Source organism: Eschscholzia californica, unplaced genomic scaffold, assembly GCF_041429995.1.
Source record: "Eschscholzia californica isolate CP2 unplaced genomic scaffold, dmEscCali1.0.p SCAF_1, whole genome shotgun sequence".
In the NCBI taxonomy this organism is placed as follows: Eukaryota; Viridiplantae; Streptophyta; class Magnoliopsida; order Ranunculales; family Papaveraceae; genus Eschscholzia; species Eschscholzia californica.
In genome coordinates, this window is record NW_028238198.1 from 60,551,347 (window position 1) to 60,573,104 (window position 21,758).

The 21,758-nt window shown below is 36.1% G+C and overlaps 2 protein-coding genes and 1 long non-coding RNA gene across 3 annotated transcripts; all 3 read right to left on the reverse strand.

Annotated features, from left to right (window-relative positions):
- Nucleotides 1-2,991: 2,991 nt before the first annotated feature.
- Nucleotides 2,992-6,691, reverse strand: LOC147567967 (uncharacterized). Its single transcript, XM_086658784.1, has 5 exons — nt 6,131-6,691; nt 5,265-5,800; nt 4,531-4,971; nt 3,947-4,307; nt 2,992-3,291 (listed from the first exon to the last, which is right to left on the reverse strand). Exons 1-5 carry the CDS (start codon nt 6,689-6,691, stop codon nt 2,992-2,994), a joined length of 2,199 nt encoding a protein of 732 aa, XP_086514910.1.
- Nucleotides 6,692-7,312: 621 nt separating this feature from the next.
- Nucleotides 7,313-7,888, reverse strand: LOC147567968 (uncharacterized). The gene has a single exon (XM_086658789.1). The coding sequence runs from the start codon at nt 7,886-7,888 to the stop codon at nt 7,313-7,315; it is 576 nt and encodes a 191-aa protein (XP_086514915.1).
- Nucleotides 7,889-18,404: 10,516 nt separating this feature from the next.
- Nucleotides 18,405-21,551, reverse strand: LOC147567969 (uncharacterized). The gene is made up of 3 exons (XR_015238006.1): nt 21,255-21,551; nt 19,830-21,025; nt 18,405-18,789 (listed from the first exon to the last, which is right to left on the reverse strand). It is a non-coding gene; the product is annotated as an uncharacterized LOC147567969 (long non-coding RNA).
- Between the last annotated feature and the right edge of the window lie 207 nt (nt 21,552-21,758).

The following is a 21,758-nucleotide window of genomic DNA, read 5'->3' on the forward strand; positions in this document are numbered from 1 at the left end:
CTCAAATGGATTAAAAGTTAATCATTTATTTTGACAGTTGTACTCGAGATCAAGAAAGTCTGAATGACGTGACGTATCAGATGGGATACTAAGTGACATGGGAATCGAGCATTGTACTTGTTCTAAGTCCAAGTGGGAGTCTGAAGGAGTTGAAGGAGATGTCCTTCGACCAAGGTGACATGCGAACAATTTGTCGGATAGGACAATTGATGTGAAAGATCATCAAGTCCGATTGATTTAGGGATCGTAGAGTTGTAGCTAGAGACCAACTACGATCGTCGAATTACGAAGTAATTCGCGGCTAACTTCGATCGGATCCTACAACGGGCTACACATAAGAGTGACAAATTGATCTAGGATATGACTAGTGGGAGTGAGATATTATCATGGGAGTGTCCCATAAACATATCTCATAGGCCTAAAAAGGAATTAGGCAAAGATAGTACAAAAGGCCCAAAAACGGGGTTTTGGGCCTAGGCCGATTCGGGCACTTTTAGGGCTCAAATTGGGCTGATTTTTGGAGGGACGTTTCCTTATGTTATGAACATTAAATCTGCCAATTTTGGCTTTGTTTGGACGTCATCTCCTTAGGGAATTGAGAAAATATCAACTAGTTGCTATTTTCGATAATTTTCCTAAATCTTATTCTAAAAGGTGTTTTAGGAAACCTAAAAGGAGGTGGATTCTTATTAGGGTTCTATATAAACACTCTTAGGGCAGAGAATAAGGTGTGGAATTTCTCTCTAAGCTTTCTTACTCTACCACATCAAGTAGAGAGGAGAAAGTGAGCTGATTCCCATTAACTATCTATCTAGTCAAGAAGAAAGGAGTTCTTCTTCCAACCACCATTGGTGTGCTAGCTATACAACAAGGTAGGAGATCAAATTGATTGCTCGTGTCCCAAGTAGAGGAGCTACGCTTGAAGCTCTTGGTCTTCTCATAAGCAATTGGAAAGGTTCGAGGGAAAACTAGCGAATAAGGTATTTATCTTTCTAGTATTAATTAATGATTATCATAGGCTTATGCATGTGATCCTGGGAATAATAGTGTAGACATTAGATGTCTTAATTCCGCTATAAACACTAGTAGAAGGGTGTAAATCCAAACAAAAATTGCATCATCAAGGGGAATGTGGCAAAAACGCCTAAAGTAAATGAGTAAAGGCATGGTGAAACCCTACCTAGATGACTGGAGATTCCACGATCTAGGTTCAAAGAGCAACTGAAGCTATATCCTGACTCGACAGTAACACTGTAAGAGATTTTTATCTCTTACCCATTCCTAGGATTAAAACAGTGTTGCCTGCAGTGAGAGGCTAAGCATTAAGCTTTTAATGAATCCGAAAACTTAGAACTTGATTCTAACGTGAGGTATAGCAGGATTCCTTATTACGGATAGCCTATATGTGTGTGAATTGATGCCGGTTTCGTGGGAAGGTCTTCTAGGCCGACTTCTCTAAAGCACACATGTATTCGGGATTGTTCAGGGCCGAAATGAACACAACCGAGAACCTAATTAAGTAGGTAAGGGATTAGCTGTGTGATAGCTAGTCAGGTTTACAATTTCCAGGACTCAGTTCAAGATGATAAGTTCACTGTCGTCCTTGTAAACCTCGAATTTTCATTCATGTGGGGGATTGTTGGAATCGGAGTCAATTTTGGCTTGACCCGACTCGTCAAACTCTGAAACGGAATGCGCCATTGCGTTCGGCTCATCGAGCTCTTCAATTTAGAGCCAAGAATGACTCGAATCCAATTCCAGATGAATGAGAAATTTAAGTTTAAAGTTTGGACGAAAATCGGTGAAATTAGGGACTGAAACGTCAAACCGGCCAAGTCGGATTGAGGGCCATTTGAGCGAAGCGAACACATCCAGATCTGGACGGTTCGCGTTCACACCGCGCTATTTGAACAATATCTGACGGCCCGCGTTTAGATGTGTCGGGCTAGCTTCAGTCACGGACCAGATTCGTTGGATCATCGCTGATCCAACGGTGGGCGTCCTCTGCGCGGTGGGCTACTTTCGGGATTTCTTTAGATGTCAATCCAACGACCATTTCTCTAGTCTGCATCGGGACAATTTCGGGACAGAATGATCCATCGGATGGTTGGCGTTCCAACCGAGCTTTTTAGAGAAATCTGACGGTCCACATTTCAACCTACAATTTCAGTTATTATCCCAGTTTAGTCCACCCTTCCGAAGGGATACATCCTTTAACCCCAAAAGACACTTTATACCTATTTAATTCCTAAATAACCATCCAAATCTATTCCAATTCACATCAATTCATTCTCTTCTCTTCTTCTCTTCTCTTCTAACAATTAGAGGTTCTGGTTTGCCTAGAATATCTGATTGAGAAGTAATTCTAGAGGTTCTGGTTTGCCTAGAATATCTAGAAAAAGGAAGAAATAAGTTTTTGAGTGAAGTGATTTAAAGCGTCTAGAAGATCGAAGTCATTCCCTTCTTCCCTTCTCTTCTAACGATCAGTATCTGATTGGGAAGTACTCTAGTATATCTAGAAACTCTTCTAACAAACAGTATTTGATTGGGAAGTATTCTAGTATATCTAGAAAAGGAAGAGAGAAGTATTCGAGTGTCTCGAAGATCTATTCGTCTCAAGAGTTCATATTATTTACGAAGGTTCGCCCACTTTCAGAATATAGAAGTACTATCTTAAAATTCTGAAAGGATAATCGTTGTATCCCGAGGGCATACACCCTAACGTTTGGTACTGTTACGGGGGTGTAAAATGTCTTAAGGAAAGAGAATATATTCTCGCCTCGACTCCATTATCTTTTGTCTATCTCGGTTAATCCGAAAGAAGGAATTACTGATAAAGTCGGTATTCGCTTATCGTTTATCTCTCTATAACTTAGAGAAAGGAAGTTTCCTATTTCAACCCAGACTCTGGCTTAATCAAGACCAGACAGAGTTAAAGTGAACTCAAATCATAACCAGAGGAACAACATGAAATAAATGGTTAGCTGAAGGTTAAAGAAGGAGAGATTCATACTGGAACGTAGGTTTTTGCACGTTCTGAGTCACTGGGCTGACGAAGCCTGTAAAAGGCAGCTTCAAGCATCTGCAATTTGTGCAACTGATCATGCACTCCTCAGAGTTTGGAGTTGAGGCACTTAGGTTATCACCAATTGCACCAAGGTCCGTGACACTTCTTCGGCCAATAACACCCAGGCTTCCTGAAGATTGATTCGATTGTATAGGTTGTCCAGGAGAAAAGTCACTATCTCTTGGCGTGTGGGGAGCTTCTACAAAAGAACCAGACCCACCAACCTGTAGTTTCCAACGTAAGTACTCAAACTTCATAGTAGTTACTGATGGTAGTGAGTTAAACTAATAACTAATAAGACATGTCAAGCTTTGTCAACATATAATCTCACTATTTCAAAAAAAAAAACATATAATCTAACCTAAAGAGAACCATGAAATGTAAACTCCCATGACTTATTTCTCTGTTTCTATATTATTCTGGGTTCCCGGTGGTGCAATCAAGAGCTAGCACTGATATAAGGACCATAATTTACAAGAATTACAGTACACTTATTAGAGAGAGAAGGGAAACCCTAGTAGACGATCAATCACGTCTAGCAACAATTCGGAGTCTATCGATGCTTGATACTAGATATGATGCTACCCACTATAATAAGGCATCAATTTTTATGAGGTGAAAATGCAAGATCCTTAATGAGTTGAAAGTTAGCAGTCTGTTCATAAGAAAGAACTCGTTTCAGGTAAATGAAAATCTAGGAGTAGTTGTCCTGCATGGGATGAGTCCTAACTGTGGGGGCAAAGCCTTGGGAATCAGCAATACAAAAAGGATTTAGTATGCTGCTTTGCTAAAGAAGATCTATTTTTTTTTATGAAAGGTATTACTATTAAACCAGAGTCTATTACAAACCGACTAGAAATTCGAAAATAAAGAGAGAACATCATGCCAAGTTTTCTTATGACCATGGGTACGACCCCATTTAACTAATGCATCAGCATAAGTGTTACAATTACGGGATATATGAGTGAATATAGTTCCTGTAAATTTGTCGGTGATGTCTTTAATCTGTTGGATAATTCTTTGTGTTTGCCAGTGAAGATTTACTCCCTTGCCGTTGAGCGCTAATATTATTGCTTGATTATCACTTTCTAAGTGCACGTACGGAATTTGAAGTTGCAAAGCACCTTTGAGACTAGATAATATTGCTAAGCTTTCGCATTCTTCCGCATGTTGTCCTCGAACAATATCTGCCACTGGTATTATGTAGTTAGCCTCTGCATCTCGTATAACCAATTCCCGCCTGTTCATTAAGACTGACAAATGAAGCATCTACATTAATCTTTATATACGGTGTCGATGGAGGTCTCCATGTTTGGGTATTTGTTTTTTCCTTACATTTCTTGATGATACTAGACTCAATTCTTAGTGCAGTCGTCGAGGTGTTGATAATCCTTTCTATTATTTGTAAAGGATTTTGTTTATTCGTAGTAAAGCAGTTTTCGCATCTGGCTTTCCACAGGAACCATAGAATTTTAGCATAAAGTTTAATTGTTTCTTCTTCCCGTGGTTTCCATTGCTGAATCCACTGAGTAGTAGTATTGATAGTATCCGTTTTAATATTGAAGTTGAACCATATTGCTTTAGCAAAAGAGCAGTGCAGCATAACATGATCAAGTGTCTCCTCTTCGTTACAATTAACACATGAGTAATTATTGCCAATGAATTTACCAATCTTTGCTCTTACTGGTAGGCTATTAGTGCAGCATTTCCAAAGAAATAGTTTAATCTGAGGAATGGTATTCATGTTCCATATAAAGAACCAGTCCATCTGGTTTTGATTATTATAAATGGTCTGGTTTCGAAGAAAATTATACATGAATTTAAGAGAGAAATTACCTGTTTTAGTCAATGTCCATATGGCTTTATCCTCTTCGTTAGGATTAAGGTTAATGCTAAGAATAGAGCTGTAAATATAATTGTTAAAACACAAATTTATTAAATTTAAGTTCCAAGTACCATTCGTAATAAGTTGAGATACCATCTCGAATGAACAACCTCTATCATTAGTGATTGGTGGTGGATGATTAGGTATCCAATAGTCAGTCCAAATATTGATATGCTCACATTTATTGATACTCCAAAAAACAAGGCTGTCAAGATTATGATGGTATTTGGAAATAGATTTCCAAGGCCAAGAATGATGATTCTTGGGCTGCGTTGGTTTATGAGAGTTATGAAAGTATTTTCCTTTAAGTACTTGAACCCATATAGCTTCCGGGTTATTGACGATTCGCCAGTTAAGCTTGTGCAGAAAAGCTTGATTATCGAGCTTAGGAAGACGCAGACCCAGGCCACCCTGATTGCGAGGTCTGCAAATCGAATTCCAGTTGATAGTATGGAAGGTTTTGGATTTTCCCACCAATAAGTCCTTTGAATAGACTTAATGCTGTCACTAATGCCTTTGGGAAGGGCAAAGCACTGCATTTGGTATCGGGGAACAGCCGCAGCGATAGTTGAGATGACTACCAAGCGGCCAGCTTGCGAAAGAAGGTGAGTTTGCCACTTGGCAAGTTTATTCTTAATTTGAATAATGAGGGAATTGAAAGCTTGTTTCTTGTTACGATCAATAAAAAGCTTGGTTCCCAGGTATTTATCCCCAGATGACGACTGATGAACTTTAAGTTCTCTGATAATCATCCGTTTGAATTTCAGATGCGAGTTTTTAGAGAAAAAGATGTTCGATTTAGCATAATTAATCATCTGACCAGAGGCCTCGCTGAAATCCTTAAGAATCTGTTTCAGATTGTAAATATTCTCTACAGAGTTTTGCCCGAAAATGATACAGTCGTCAGCGAAGAGTAGATGTTTAATAGGGAGGTTCGAGTGACGAATGGGAAAGCCAATGAAAGAGGACTCGTTGTGATTCTTCTCTAAACGACGACTAAGACCTTCCATCGCAATGGCAAAAAGAAAAGGAGAGAGAGGATCGCCCTGCCTAATACCCCTACTCACATTGAAAGTGTTGCCCGGACGTCCATTGATGAGAACCGCCATTGAACTAGAGGTGATGCAGGTTTGGATGAGATTGATCCAAGTGCTAGAGAACCCCATCAAGTTCATTACCTTATTCAGATAACTCCATTCTATTCTGTCAAAAGCTTTAGACATGTCCAACTTCAGACCGAAGTAGCTTTTGGCGCCCTTAACTTTTTTGAAAGAATGAATGAGTTCTTGACTGATGATAATATTATCAGTAATTTGCCTACCTGGAACATAGGCTCCTTGAAAAGGAGAGATTATCTCAGCCAGAATGGGTTTCAGTCTATTGGCTAGGATTTTGGTAATGATTTTATATGTGGTGTTAAGTAAGCTAATAGGCCGGTAGTCAGCTGGCGTTTGAGGGGTTTTAGTTTTGGGAAGAAGGCAGATATGAGTGTGATTAGAAATAGCTGGAAGAGTAGCATTATGAAAGAAAGATGACACCATCAACTGTATGTCATCCTTGACTGTCTCCCAATTAGTCTGGTAGAAATGCGGAGGGAAACCATCTGGACCAGGAGCCGCACCAGGTTTAAGAGCAAAAGTGGCTATTCTAATCTCGTCATAATTAGGAAGCACAGTGAGCGACTCATTCTGAACATCTGAGATTTGAGGGAAGAAGCAATCCTTAAGATTAGTGGACATCGTAAATCCCGCTGTAGTGGAAATCTGCTGAATATGGTTAGAGAAAATCGTTGCTATTTCAGTTTCATCATTAGCCCAGGTATTATCGTTCCTCTTAATGGCCAGAATCTTATTCTTACGCAGTCTAGTGGTGGCCTTGGCATGAAAATATTGGATGTTTCTATCACCTAAGTTGATGTTAGCTATTCTGGATTTTTCCTTCCATAAACTCTCTTGCTGAAGAAGAAGATTTTCTATTTGAGAGTAAGTGATTCTGAATTCTTCAGCATTTTTAATCCTCTGAAGATTGTGGGTAAGCTGTTTGATGTTTTTGTCAAGATTACCAAAAACTTCTTTGTTCTATTTAGAGAGCTTAATGGCCAGAAAATTAAGCTTGGAATGGATTGGGTTAGGGATGGAAAGCCAATTTGATTTGATGAAGCTAGCACAATTGGGATGAGACATCCAAGTGCGAATGAATTTGAAGGGTTTGCGGCCAAGATTAGACTGATTATTGGTGGATAGCAGAATAGGGTCATGATCAGAACCAAGAGTGTCCAGATGATTAATCCTAGAATGAGGGTAACTGATGAGCCAATTATAGCTAGCCACTGCTCTATCAAGCCGTTCTTCAATCAAATTTCATGCAAATTGTCTATTAGTCCAGGTAAACGGATAACCAATAAAACCTAGATCATGAAGGCCTAGATTATTGATAATATTCTTATGTTGTTGGATAGTGGGAAGATGAGCTGGTTGACCTCCTGACTTCTCAGAAGGATCAAGAATACAGTTGAGATCCCCAATGACAATCCAAGGAGTATCATCTTTAGGAACCAAGTGAGCTAGTTTATCCCAAGGTTTCATCTTATTATTTTTATAAGGACACCCATAGAAACCAGTGAGATAACTTTTACTACCAGAGACTGCCTGAGTGCTCTGAACGTGAATCATGTTATGATCTGCATATATAATCTCCATGTCATAGTTGGAATTCCAGAAAAGGCCTAGCCCTCCTGCTTTATTAACTGGTTCAATGATGTGTTTGTTGTAAATATTATGAGTATTTAGCATTTGGTCTATGTTCACATTCATGCATTTAGTTTCGGACAAAAAAATGATGTCAGGGTTGTGATCTTTAATCAGTCTGAGAAGCTGCTTACGATTAACAAAGTTATTGCACCCTCTCACATTCCAAGCTAGAATCGTTAGGTCCATTATGTCTAGAGGAAAGGGAATTAAAGCAACTCCAAACTAAAAGGCTAAAAGACCACACACCACCAAAACCGACAAAATAAACCACTCACCACTTAAAGGCACCTCAGAAAGGCCCCTAAACTAATCCTATAAACTAGCCAGAGACTGGTAAAATCACTAACTAACCAGTGAAAACCCAAAAACCTCTACATACACCCCACTCAGATCAAACACCGTACTAGAGGTACCTACAACTATTACTGCAATCTAGAGGCACCTACGGACAAAAGATCAAACCAAGCTTTTAACTAACCGAAGACTAGCACCGAACAACACTGTTCTAGAGGCACCCTGAAAAAGGACAACTAAGGAGGGTCCCTAAACTAAACTGCAAATTTAAGGCCCTAATTAAGAGGACGCCTAATGGAACCCCAAAACTAAGCTTGCAATCTAGAGGCACTCACAAAAGGTTAACCTAAAATGGCCTCTAAACAATACCTAACATCTAGGGGCACCCTCAAAAGGTCAATGCACTTATCTCCGCCTAAGCAGACCACTCCAATCTTCGTTCTAACCCTCTAAGGAAGACACTCACTGACCTAAGTTCAAATCAAAACTTACTCTCTACTCTAGGAGCTAAACGCCGAAGACTAAACACTACTAGAAAGCAAGAATAAGACAACCAAGAACAGAAGAGATTTAAAAGGAGAAGAACACAATGAAAAGATAACTAATGCTAACAGAAGAAACAACACTAAATATAATAAGAACTAAGCGAGACAAGAAAGAAATAAGAAAACAAAAACTAAGATTATATAACCAGACATAAAGTAAGAACATAAAGGTAGAACACCAAGTCTGTCCTCATTCTCAGACCCAACAACAAAAGAAAGGGACGAAGACTGGAGTGTCTAGTACCACTCCAGCTTAGACTCCTTCAAATAAAACACCAAAAAGAGTCCAGAAAGACCACGAGTCTATGCAGAATGAAAACAGACTCTAACTTCTACTACAACCATAGGACATAACAAGAAACTAAAAGAAACACAACAACAGACCCACAACACTAAAAAGTAGACACGACTGATCCCTACTCCCCAAGCACAAGTGAAGCCAAGTCAGTGAGAAGACGAGATGGAAAGTGCAGCTTCATCCCTTTCACCTGCATGCATAATGATGTTCAAGCTCTAATCTAATAGCAATGACTCTTGAAGCAGCCTCCTCACTTCCAAGTTCTCTATCATAGGAGTGTCTTCGAAAGAATTATAATCACATACGATAGAGTTGCTCTCTGAAGAAGGTTTGGGATGATCTCGAATTCTCTTACCCGAAGAAGGAAAAAGAAGATGAGGTGGGATCACTCCCTGAACAGGAGATGTAGGAGGGGCCAACAACAAATGAGGTTCATGAGCTTCCACATTCAGATCCACTAAGATATCCTCCATTTGATCATTGTTGGAACTATTCTCACCATCTGAGGAGTTATCAAAGATAGGACAGTTGCTAATAGGATGCTCAATGATACGACATAATTGGCATATAGCCCCAGGAAATTTCTGATAGCTAATCTTGATCTTCTTCTCTCCATCAGTGAAGATAGGATTAATCACAGCAAGGAGAGGGGTTCAAATATCATAAAGAAAATGAACTCGCACAGTATTGTTATTAACCTGACCAAAGTTACGAGGCTTAATACTAATGATCTTACCCATACAACTGAATATAAAGTCGAAATCCTCACGATTCTGTATGGCCTGAGGAACATTGTAAAGAGTGCAACGCATGGGTTCATAGAATAGATCATCTGTGGGCTCAGTAAGAGGAAATTCTACAACCTTGAGGACCAGAAGCATACCTCTCAGCACCCATGGTCGACCAAAGTTCAATGCATCCATCACAAATTGGCATTTAGGCTTGATGATGAATGTATTAACAGGACCCTCTGAAGGATAATAATCACAGTCCCTGAAGAATCTGGACTGAGGAAAAAGCATCTTCTTGATAAAAGTCAGCCCAACATCATAAGGACAAACCCACCTTCCTATGAAACCCTGATTGATCGGTTGAAGTTCTTGCTTGGAAGAAAGTTTAGCGAATTTCAAAGTGAGTTTACCATGAGTGGCAAGAGAGTACTAAGCAGCCATTGAAATGAGAAGAGATAGTATTATGAGAACCAGATGATGGATATCAGAGGCACTCATAGTCGAGGTTAAATATAGGAGAGGAAGGAGAGAGAGGACAAACACATCCGGCCATATTAGAATCATTGCTATGCATGCAGAATCCTCGAGAATCAACTGCACTTCCAATCTGTCTACTCAACTAGGGTTATAGTGGCTGACGACATGAAGTAGGGGAGAATGGAAACTGACCTCAAAACTAGGGCGACAGACCAAAAAAACGGCGGAGTAAATGAAAACCGCGCTAAAGGAAGAGGAAACGTTAGGGTTTACCTTTACGTGTTGGTTGACGCCGTTCTTGTTCTTGGGATTGGTTGCAACGTGTTGATTTTTGTCTTTATTGAGCTTAGCTAGATGTGATTATTCTCCCTTGAAAAACGAATCCCAGGTTTTCCCCAATTTTTAGGGTTTGTGATCTTGGACGATTGATCTTCGCGTGGCTCAATGTGATGATTTGGTTTGTCGTTGGTGAATTGAAATGGAGGAGGTAGTTGAAGCTATTAATTGTTGTTGGACGTTAGAAGCTGAATGGTGGATGAAGAGAGATTGAGGATGTCGTTGCTAGGGTTTGTAGTTTGGATACGAAGGTGGAAAGGAGGAGAGAATCGCCTGCTGACGTCACGGCTCCTTCTCTCTCCTAAAAAACCTTTTCTCCTGCTAAAGAAGATCTTGTTATTTGAAGAAACCAATATTTGGTAAAACGGAACTTAGCGGTCATACGAAAACGAAAACCCACATTTCACGACCACTACAGTTGTAACAGGGAAAACAAGTCATAGAAGATTGTAGGTCAAACATGTTGAAAAATGAAGTAGTAGAATTTTTTGAAGTAACAAGAAAAAGATAATTATAAGGCCCTAAAATGGGGAAGTTAAAGATAATCAGGCCCAATCCTAAATAATAATGAGAAAAAACCCACTTTGTAAAAGTACCACATTACTCTCATTTTCATAAATAAGAGACAATACTATCCTGGCTCTTTTTTTCCTCCCAAATTTCCCGCCCAAAATTTTGAGCAATCCCATCAAGTCAGATTGGGTTATTAACCCAAGACTCAAACCCTTTACTCTTAGCCAAAAAAAAAATCTTTCATATTCTCACTCTCTTTCTCTAAAAAACCCATTTTCTCTCTCTCTCTCTGAAAATCAATTTTAAGATCAAATCTCCATCTTTTCTCTCAAACACCTTTTGATATTATCATTCTCTCTACAAAAACCAGAAACAAAAAAAATGTTCCCCCTCTACAAATTGTTGAAGAAGCTTAAAGCTCCTTCTTTCCTCTCAAAATTTCGAGTGAAACACAGAGCATCTCTACTTTCTCTGAACCGGCTTAAATCTTCTACTTCTCTCTCTAAATTTCTCGACTCATACTCTCCATTTTGCAAGATTTGTTAGCATCAGTTTGGATCCCTCAAACAAAATCTAGAATTGAAACGACTTCAAACAAGCATCGATTTCTAGAAAGAGAAGTGGATTATGTCAGGTTTTTTGCAAGATCTGTAGCATTAGTTTGATAAGAAGTGGATTATGTCAGGTTTTTAAAAAGAGAAAGACTATTAGAGTTTTTTTCTTAGGATTTTTTTTGAGGAATTTAGGGTTTTTTGTCAAAAGTTGCAATCTGTTGAAGATTATTAGGGTTTTCTTTGGGAAAAAATCTAGAGTTTTTGGAATGAAATATTTTTTAAGATCTAGCATTTCATTCATAATTTTAGAATATTTTTAAAATGTGTGAACCTTTAAGTTTTTTATATGTAAGCATCTATATATGTGTGAACCTATAAGTTTCTTATACGTAGAAACATCAAAATGAGGTGTTTGGATATATTCAGTTGCAATATTTATAAATCTTTATGTCTACGACATATAGTTAAATGTTCATTCTTGTATGTTTCTGATTGTTTAATGTTTCTGAATGTAATGACAATTGGGATTTTGTCTGGTGCAAGGACACAACTGTTGCTGTACGAGGGAAAAAAGGTCGAGATTGAAGAGAAGGCAGTGGTTCAAGTGGGTAATCTCCACTTTTCTTAACTCTTCTCGACTTCTCGCTCTAAACTTTTCTTCGACTTTTCTTGGCTCTTCACTAAATTATGTTTTGTTTTAGGCATTTTATATAATGTTGCAGTCTAATTTTGCATGTGATATGGTGGAAAAAAAATTTCAGCACGGTTTCAAATATGTTTGCATATTTTGGGTTGGTTTTAGTTGGTTCATATTTGTCTTAAGGTTCATAACTTTTCACAGATTTTATATTTTTTCCGTTGCATATTCTTCGTTGCATTTACTAAACTATGACTTGGTTTGAACATATTCTAGAATGTTACATCCTAGTTTTGCTTGTTGAGTTTATGGTGGAAAACATTTTTCAGCAATAATGAAAATATGTTTGCATAATTTTTATGGTTACCAGTGAGTAAAATATTTGTTGTGAACATATTTTGAGATGTCTTTTGGAAATCACAATGGGACACATTTTTTCGAGATCTTAGACATAACTTATGTTGTTACGAACATTTTTTAAAATGCTTTAGCATTTAGTTGTGGAACTTAAGGTGGATAATTTTTCACTACAGTAATGTTTAACTGTTTGAATGTTTAAGGTCGATTTCAATAAATTTATTTTAGACATTTTAAAAAATGTTCTATTTTTCCATAATCAGTTGTTTGGTGGATAAATTATTTTCCAACAAATATAATAAATTTGTTTGCATATTTATGAGTGCCCCGTGTCATTCTATATATGATGTGAACATTTTAGTAAATGTCTAGACTTTTAATATAATTGTGTTTGCGTGTCAAAAATTGGTTGAAAATGATTTCATTGCTTTCACAAATTAATATATGTTTGGAATAGATATTAGAATGTCGATGCCCTTGCTGATTGTGATGCTAACATGATTTTAAATGTCCTATGCAAAGGTGCGTTTACTGTGAACAATGGAAAAGGAAAGTCAGATGATAAGGAGATTCAAGTCGGAGAAAGAAATTATAAAAGAAAGAAGGTGGGGAGTTGAAATCATAAAAGAAAGAAGTGACTCAGGGAAAAAGGACAGAAATGACATTCTTGATCCTTGAAGATAATAGGATTCAAAGGAGATTGGAGAACTTTGTAAACATTTTTGTTACAAATTTTTTGTTATTAATACTTGAAATTTTGTTGTTTACTCATCTGATAATGGTTTCAACATTATCGAAGTTCCACAAAACATTACAAAAAGGCCATGAGAAACATCGTTTTTGTATTCATATATTCAATTTCTTCCAAGAGTTGTAGATAATGATTATATACAACACATATCGGATTAATTCCGACAAATATCACATTGCTCTAAGCAACATATAAATTGCTCTTTTGTTTTCTAGTTTGTAAGTAACAGAAAAACCCTATTTTAGAACAATTTTGTATTTGCTTAAGCATAATCAAATCTCTTATTACATTGAGCATACTACTAGTAACCAATACCAAATAACTTAGAGCAATCACAAGTATGCAAACAAATAATAACCAGTGCTGAAAACAAATCAAAATATGCAACAGAATAAGCCTCAATGTTGTGAAAAGTTAACAACATTAATAGTTACCATGAAATACTGAACATTTTTAATTATGTTCACGACATCTTGAAAAATGTTAACAACAACTACGAATCAACTTAGAGCAATCACAAATATGTAAACAATTAATGATAAATGCTGATAAATATTTTTCAATAAACAACTCACCGTGCAAAACTAGACTATGACATTTCTTAAAATGTTCACAACAAAACATAATTTACTTACAACAATGCAAAATATGCACTGGAATATCCATCAATTTTGTGAAAAATTATAAACATTAAAAGCCACCATGAAATACTAAAACATTTTAAAATATGTCGTTAGTACGATTTATACAACGAGCAAACTTAAAAATGTTTTATTTATATTTATAGATGTTACCACCAAAATCCAGATTTTGTGCCTTAAAAAAAATTGCTTGATGTTTTAAACATTTAAAAAAAAAAAATTAGAAACAATGTTCATGCAACGAGCAAACTCGAAAATGTTTTATTTATTTAGTCATTTTTATTGACATTTCCGATTTTGTTTGAAGATAAAATCCATTTTTTTGTAAATAAAAAAAGAAAATAAAACAGAACACTATTATCGGACAAATCATATTGACAAATACAACACATCAAAATACTTCTGACACATCTCAGTTTGTTCAAAGTGAAATCAAATTTGCTCTTGTTTTTTTCGGTTTTGCAATAAACAAAAGAAGCTTATGGCAAAAGCTTCTGCAAATTTCCTTACAACAAAATCCAACATCTATAAACATGTAGTTGCAGCAGAAATCCCACTCTAAGAATCCAAAACATTTTGAGTTTTGTTCACACAAAAACAATTATTTTCATTAATTTTCCAATCTTCGTTGAAGTTGTCAATTCTGCCCGTTTTCTTTGTGCAAGTTTCTTCTAGCCCGACTTTAAGGTACATTTAATTTGGACAACTTTTTTATCCCAAGGATGTTTTTCCTCTCTCCTTCAACCACCTCTATTTCCTTCTCATTTTTTCCTTTTTTTCCACTTTACGGCAGCAAATGGTTCGTTGCATAGGACAATTATAACATTGTTATCAGCTTCAGAAATTTTCCGAAAACATATAGCATGCAAACTTGGACACAAGCATAAAAGTTGTCACTATTTCACAATTTGATTATTATTCTGAAACCCCACAGTAACATTTTAAAATATGTCCCAAACAAATAAAAACTATTAGAGAGCAACTTAATAAAAGAAACCAAACCCTTGGTATACCTAAAACATATTTGAAATTGTTTGGAACATTAATGCACTTGTAGAGAGAAGGACGACAAATGAAGTAATTAAATCTTTATTGCTAATAATAGTTTCGTGCTCAAAGCATAATTGCAAAAACATAAACATCTAAGAAGATGTTGATAGCAAGTTAGGAATTGCAAACATCAACCAAGGAAGTGCAACCAAAAAATCATCATTGCAGAAAATATTTATACAAGTTAAAAAACACAATCACTAAGTGAATATGTAGAAAAAAACACAGGTGAGAGAAACATGTATGGAAGATCAAAATGTGAACGAGTTTTTTTGGAGCAAGCATTTTCGAGTTTGGTCGTTGAATCAACATTGTTTCTACAACAAATTTAAAATGCTTAAAACACCAATCAATTTTTGTAAGACACAAAATCTGGATTTTGATGGTAACAACTATAAAAATACAGAAAACATTTTGAAGTTTGCTCATTGTATTAACATCGTGCCAACAACATATTCTAAAATGCTTAAAATACTTGTCAATTTGTCTGTTAAACATCAATTTATATAATAAAACAGAAGGGAAAATGCTGACTGGGACAAACATCCTTATTTAATTATCTATATTGTTTAGAAATCCTTAAGCATTTCTAATGGAGTCCTTTTCCATTTAATCACAGCCGTTCGTATCGCTTCAATTCAAATCCTAGCCTTCAGATTTAATCTTTCCTAATAATAAAATACTCTTTCCATTTAATCATTCATAATACCTATTAATTGGCGGTAAAAACACAATATTTTCTCTTTTAAGAAAAAAGAAACCTTACTATGACAGATTATTACGTATAATTTGTTTTACTTAATCAACCATTCTCTACATTGGAAACCTTCCCTTCCAATTAGGTTCCAACGTGATCTAAAGTAATACTTTCACAAGGTTACAATGAAGAACAAGCAGTAAACACTACAAGGTGGCGATTTTTTGAGGAGAGAGAAAACGCTCTTGTTTTTCTCTCTTCCTTTCCATCGCAAACCCTAACCCTTCTCTTAGATTCAAGCCAACTACTACCACACATCACCTGTTGCCAAGCTTTTACTACTATTTGCAGATCCACAACACTCACAGTGATACTTCTATTTCTACAGAAAAAGCCCCAAAATACACTTCGGCCAAAACCCCATTCAAACCCTAAACCAAGAACAACCATCACCAAATCTGCCATGGCTACTCATCTGACCACACATGCAACACCTCTTTCCACCTAACTACCATCAATAAGCACAACAGGAACAATCAATTAACTTACTACCCCAAAAGAAAAAAACGGTTAAGTGGGTTTCTTTTGCCAGTTCGTCACAACAAACCCAATCAAAGTAATTTCCGACTAGGGCTTCGGTTTGTAGCAAAGAAAGCTCGATCCAACTTGGGAGAGGCTCTTCGCATCCAGTACCCATCTTTGATTCGGTGACAGGCAAAAAAAAGGCTTCGACCTATTGCAAAGCCAACATCAACGACTAACCTCATCATCGTCCCAAATCACACACAACAGGGAAGTTTCTCTTTAACTCTAAGCTTTGGTTTTGATTTCTTTAGGTATACTAGTTTCATATCACTTTAACCTTATCTTGCATGTGATTCCATATGATGTTATCTGTTCCCTTTTTTGTCTGTTGGAATCCATTCTTTTATATAGGTCTTATTCTAGCTCTTATTGGTAGTGTCATGAATAGCTTTCTTGGTGTCATGAATAGCTTTTTGCATTTTCTGTTGAATTTGGTGAGCTCGAGATCTGGCGGCAACCATACTGTCACATTCTTATCTATGTTTCTGCATCTCTCGACTTTCAGATGTGTATCTTTAGAGGTCAAGCTTATAGGTAAACATCGGTTGGTGGTTTTCATCCCACTCAGGTTAATCGATGATCATACCGTAGGTTCCAATTTCTCTTCTATTTCAACTGAATCTTACTCTAACTTTAAACCACCTCCTATCATCTTATTTTTCATCTCCAATAAAGGTTATCACGTATGTAATCATTTCATGTTTAATTGGATCCATCGCTTAACCTTATGGATCATGAGCTCATATCGTATGTCTTATAAGAGATTTAATATTAGTATTAACTTACCTTTCGACCCAGGAAGACATTTCGATTCACATAGGCATGTCCATCTTAGTAGCCCACCTTTTGTCTCTTATGTTTCAGCTCAATCTCTGTCGAATTCTTTCGTGTTTGATTTTCGAATAGATTTAACTACTTATCCAAGGTCCTTAACATGCTCACTTCCACCCCTTGTCGCAACTCATTTGCGATCTTTTGTCGGATTAGCTGAGTATTTATACTCGGGCTATGACGGCGATCCCATTTACCAGGTGTCTGATCAAATTCTACTTTGTGGAACTCGAACGGATATGGTCTCTGCATATGGAGAATACTGGCGGGATATCTCGGAACCATCATTTGGTTCCACCTTATAGATGTCCTTGTTTCGCTCTGGAACTTCGGGTGTCTGTTTAATCCATCTCCAATGTTACAGGAAGGTAGGTACTAGTTTCATCTTTCAATCTATCGGAAGAAATCTCAAGACCAATTTACACATCATCCTCTTGAAGAGCTGCAAGAAGTATAAGCTACAGAATGAAGGACGATCCACTACACGAAGTTATTTTATGCAATCCCTCATTTCTGTATTTTGTTGTATTACTTTGTTTACTGTTTATGTTTTTCTTTTTAATTGGATATTGTAATAGACTCTTAAATTAATGTATTTGCTTTCAACAAAAAAAAAAATTAGGTTCCAACGTTAGATTTAATTCTCCACTGCATGCGAGGAGGGGGATGACATCATCGTCCATGGTGGATCCGACATCTAAAGCCAATATTTTCTTGCCTCGCCCACTTCAGCAACAATCTCCTTCCCTCCGGACCAAATTAAGTGCCCATTTAATTTGATTTGGAATATGACCCACCTATGTTTACTCTTTATAGCTTAGCCCCTTGAAATATTTATATACTAGGTATAGCCCGTGCCTCCGGCACGGTGAATTTTATTAAGTACTTTACACGATTGCGAATTTTTTAGTAAACACATTTTGCTTTAGTTTTATTTCATCTCTTTTCTTTCTTGACTTTATAGTTGTCTCTCGAGATCTTTAAATCGCAATATTAAGAAGTGAATTTTCAGCGTAAGATGAACTCCATGTCTCCATGTTCTTCAGGGCAATTTCAAAGGCTCTTTGTTGTTCAAGATGACAAAACTTATATAGTGTGACTTCAATAGTTCAAAATATTACGAAGGTCTACAACAACTTTTAATCAGTTTCAAAATGATCCAGAACATGCTTTCCTCGAAAGCCATTAAAATATCAATAACTTGAACTTAGGAAAAGAAGATACTCAAGTTGAAATAAATTGAATTACTATCCATAAATGTGATTCAAAAAAAGAATTTCAATAAAATGAAAACTAATACTTCACTGTTGAGACTTACAAAGAAACATGGTCGAGTGAAATACCATTATATTGCTAGCAATTGAGTTCAGATAGCTCATATCAATGTGATTTGTAAAAACTAACATAATGCAAAAAAATGTGTTCATATAGACCGATCGGAAAGATATGTCCTTACATACAACACTAAGTACTTTAACATTAAAAAATTCATAAAATAGTAATAAGAAGTACAGGCTAAATGCAGACTCCATTTCAGGTAAAGAGGTTATCGGCATTGTGGGCTTGTCTGGTGAGAGGCGTGTTTTAGCAGAGTGTGCGGGAACAGGATGGTCACTTTTGGATTAGGTCCTTTTAGCTTCACTACAAATCTGGTAAACACTGCCAAATCATTGAGCTCACTTCTAACAGGATGGTAACTATCTTCTTGATCTGTGTATTTTATGTATAGATCAAACTCTTCCCTAGTAGAGTGCTGGAATATGAACCAAATACCTGCGAGAGGCAGAAAACTAAACCTGATTGTGTTAACAGTAATTCAATTCTCTACAGAAGATCCATATAGAAAGGCTCTTGCATTACTTAATGTGAAATCTGGGCTTCTCAAGCTATATCATTGTTTTTTCTACTTTTTCCATAACAAACAACTCAGTCTTTGCCACACTGTTAGCAACTGATGATTCAAACTCAGGTCAAAGAAGAATGGTTTGACTTGCCAATAGAGAAATTGCAAAGAAGATGACAAATTTGAATGAAGATGTTGAAAAGAACAATGCAGAATACAAGAAAATTGAATTAGAAACGTGAAGTGGTGGAGGTAGTAGTTGTGCAAGACTTCGAAGTGCTACAAGAGAGAAGCATGGATGGAGTAAGAAACGAAGTATACGAAGTGCTACCAGACTGGTAAATTTAATGGGTACTCAATCATTGGTATTAGTGTTATATACTGGAGTACCATTCTAAGTTTTGGCATTAAACATAAAGGAAGAATCAATACACACGTGAAACTACTAAGCAGTCATAATCACCTATCGCTTGGGTCGTAAAGTAGTTCTTATCTTCTTAATTTCTCACAACACCCAGAAGATCCAAGTAAAAGCACCCAAAAGATGCAAATAAAAAAGAGAATGCCGAAGTTGCTCGATTACTTGAAATTTGAACATACCCACAGTATAGTTAGAGTAGGTATCTACTCGGTTTCAGTTGGGAATAACTCACTTAAGAAAATTCTTTTAGACATGTGGTAGACTGTATTTTGCGAAGAAGTTAATCCACATCTTCACTTGAATGTGGAACAAGTGAAAACCCACAATGTATCTTTGGTAAATATTAGTATATACCAAAAACCCCATACCAAACATTTTTGCTCCTATAATACATGAAAAATAGACGCTAATGCCAATCCACCTCGAAACATATTTATCTAATTACCCGTTCGAAGAGAGAAAACAGTTAACTAAACGAAATGATAATCAAACTCAATGAACAATATGAAACAATTCAAAATGATAATCTGCAGAAAGAGAAAACAACATGTTTTGAATTGTTTTACCTTCGAATGAAAGATTATATTCTTTGCTGCAACTCCTTATTCAGCTAAAGTTGCAATTGCTTCCAAGATATAAGAAAACTGTCTGAAAATGACCAAACTATGAAGACGGGAAATTTAAATGATATAATCAAGCGATAATCTTGAAAAGTGTCTGACAATGACCAAACTATGAAAAGTTATACTATGTTAATTTTACAGGAAGTTCTTCACATATTGTTGGAAACTTCAAGAAAATCGTCTCCACATTAGATTATTCAGCATACTGTATCTGTGAAAGAATTATCATTTGCATTTTACCATTATATAGAGCGAAAGTTAGCAATGAAAAGTTTGTGTTAGAGACTGAAAAAAAAAATCATTACTACTATTTAAATAATAAAATCAAGAGAAAAACACCAGAAGAAGTAACACTGAAGTTACATATAATAGAAATGAAAGCAATAACACAGAATCGATCTAAATTATCCCAATTACTTGATATGTAATCAATCTCTCAAAACTAATTAGTTTAAGTACAGTAAGATGAAACTATCACTTCAAAAGATTAGGGCAAAATCAACAAAAACTTTATAACGAAAGTATTAATCAATTAACCGTACAAAATTTAAAAAAATATAAGGAACTTTAAAGTAAGAAAAGTGCAATCAAATGAATGCCATGATTTCATACATAAGGAACTTTAAAGTAAGAAAAGTGCAAATTTTGATGAAAAAATGAGAGACGTAAGTTGATAAAATTAAATTATGAAACTCACCGGATTTTGTTTGATACTCGGATGTAGATTTTACCATAACAAATTCGACAATAATAAGGATCTTAAATTGATGAAACACACATTGCGTATTAATAACAAAGATTAAAGCATAAATATATAATGAAACCTCCCAAAAAATTATTATAGAGACCTTTTATCAAACAGTTAAGGTACACAAAATAACATACAATTGGATGATTGGTGGCTTTTCTTCTGATTTTACCTTGTAAGTAGTATAGGAATAATGGCAGTAACTCTACACATAAGTAAAAAGGAAATACAATTGGAAAATATCGGTTGGACATTGAAATTGGGCTATCTATGTGACTTGAGAAACATGGACAAAATAATAAACCCAAATTCAAACAGAAAATCATACCTAAGAGATGTCGAGATCTTTAAATCCATGTTTCTCAGTTTAGGAAGAAGATACTCTGAATACCTGAAATAGATTTAAATATACGGTTTTAACATTTCAAAAACACTCCATTTGGAAGAATCCTCCATTGGCTACTTAATATCTACTTGGGAATTAGATAACTTAATATCTACTTGATACCCTGAATTCCTGAAATAGACCTAAATATACAGTTTTAACATTTCATATGAAATTTGCTACCTAATATCGACTTGAATTGGACAAAACGTGATGAAAACAAAAAAGACCATACCTTGCACCAAATTATGCTATATCTGCTGCAATAAAACAACAGAAAACAAGAGGGATGGGAGAACAAAACCTAGGACACAAAAGAACGAAGAACAGTAACTTGCACCAAAGTGTAGATAGAGAGATAGAAGATGGAGAGTAATGGAAATGGAAATGGAAAAGGAAAAGGTTTTGGCAGGTCACGGTTGAAGATGGAGAGTAATGGATTTGGAAAATGAAAAGGTTTTGGCAGGTCACGGTTGAAGATGAAAGGATTTGAGTCGATTGTGGATGTTGATCTCTTGGAACGGGTCAGATTAAAATTAGATTAATGGTTGTAGAGAAATATAAGTAATGATGAAATTAATGGGAAACATCCTAGTCATCACGAGATACATCTTAGTCACCACGAGATACACATGTTGTCCTAGTCAATAAACACATGTCTCTCCATTTCAGCAATAGGAGCATTTATTTTGTCCCAGTCATTACAAACCCACTCTGTTTTGTTATATAGATATAATCT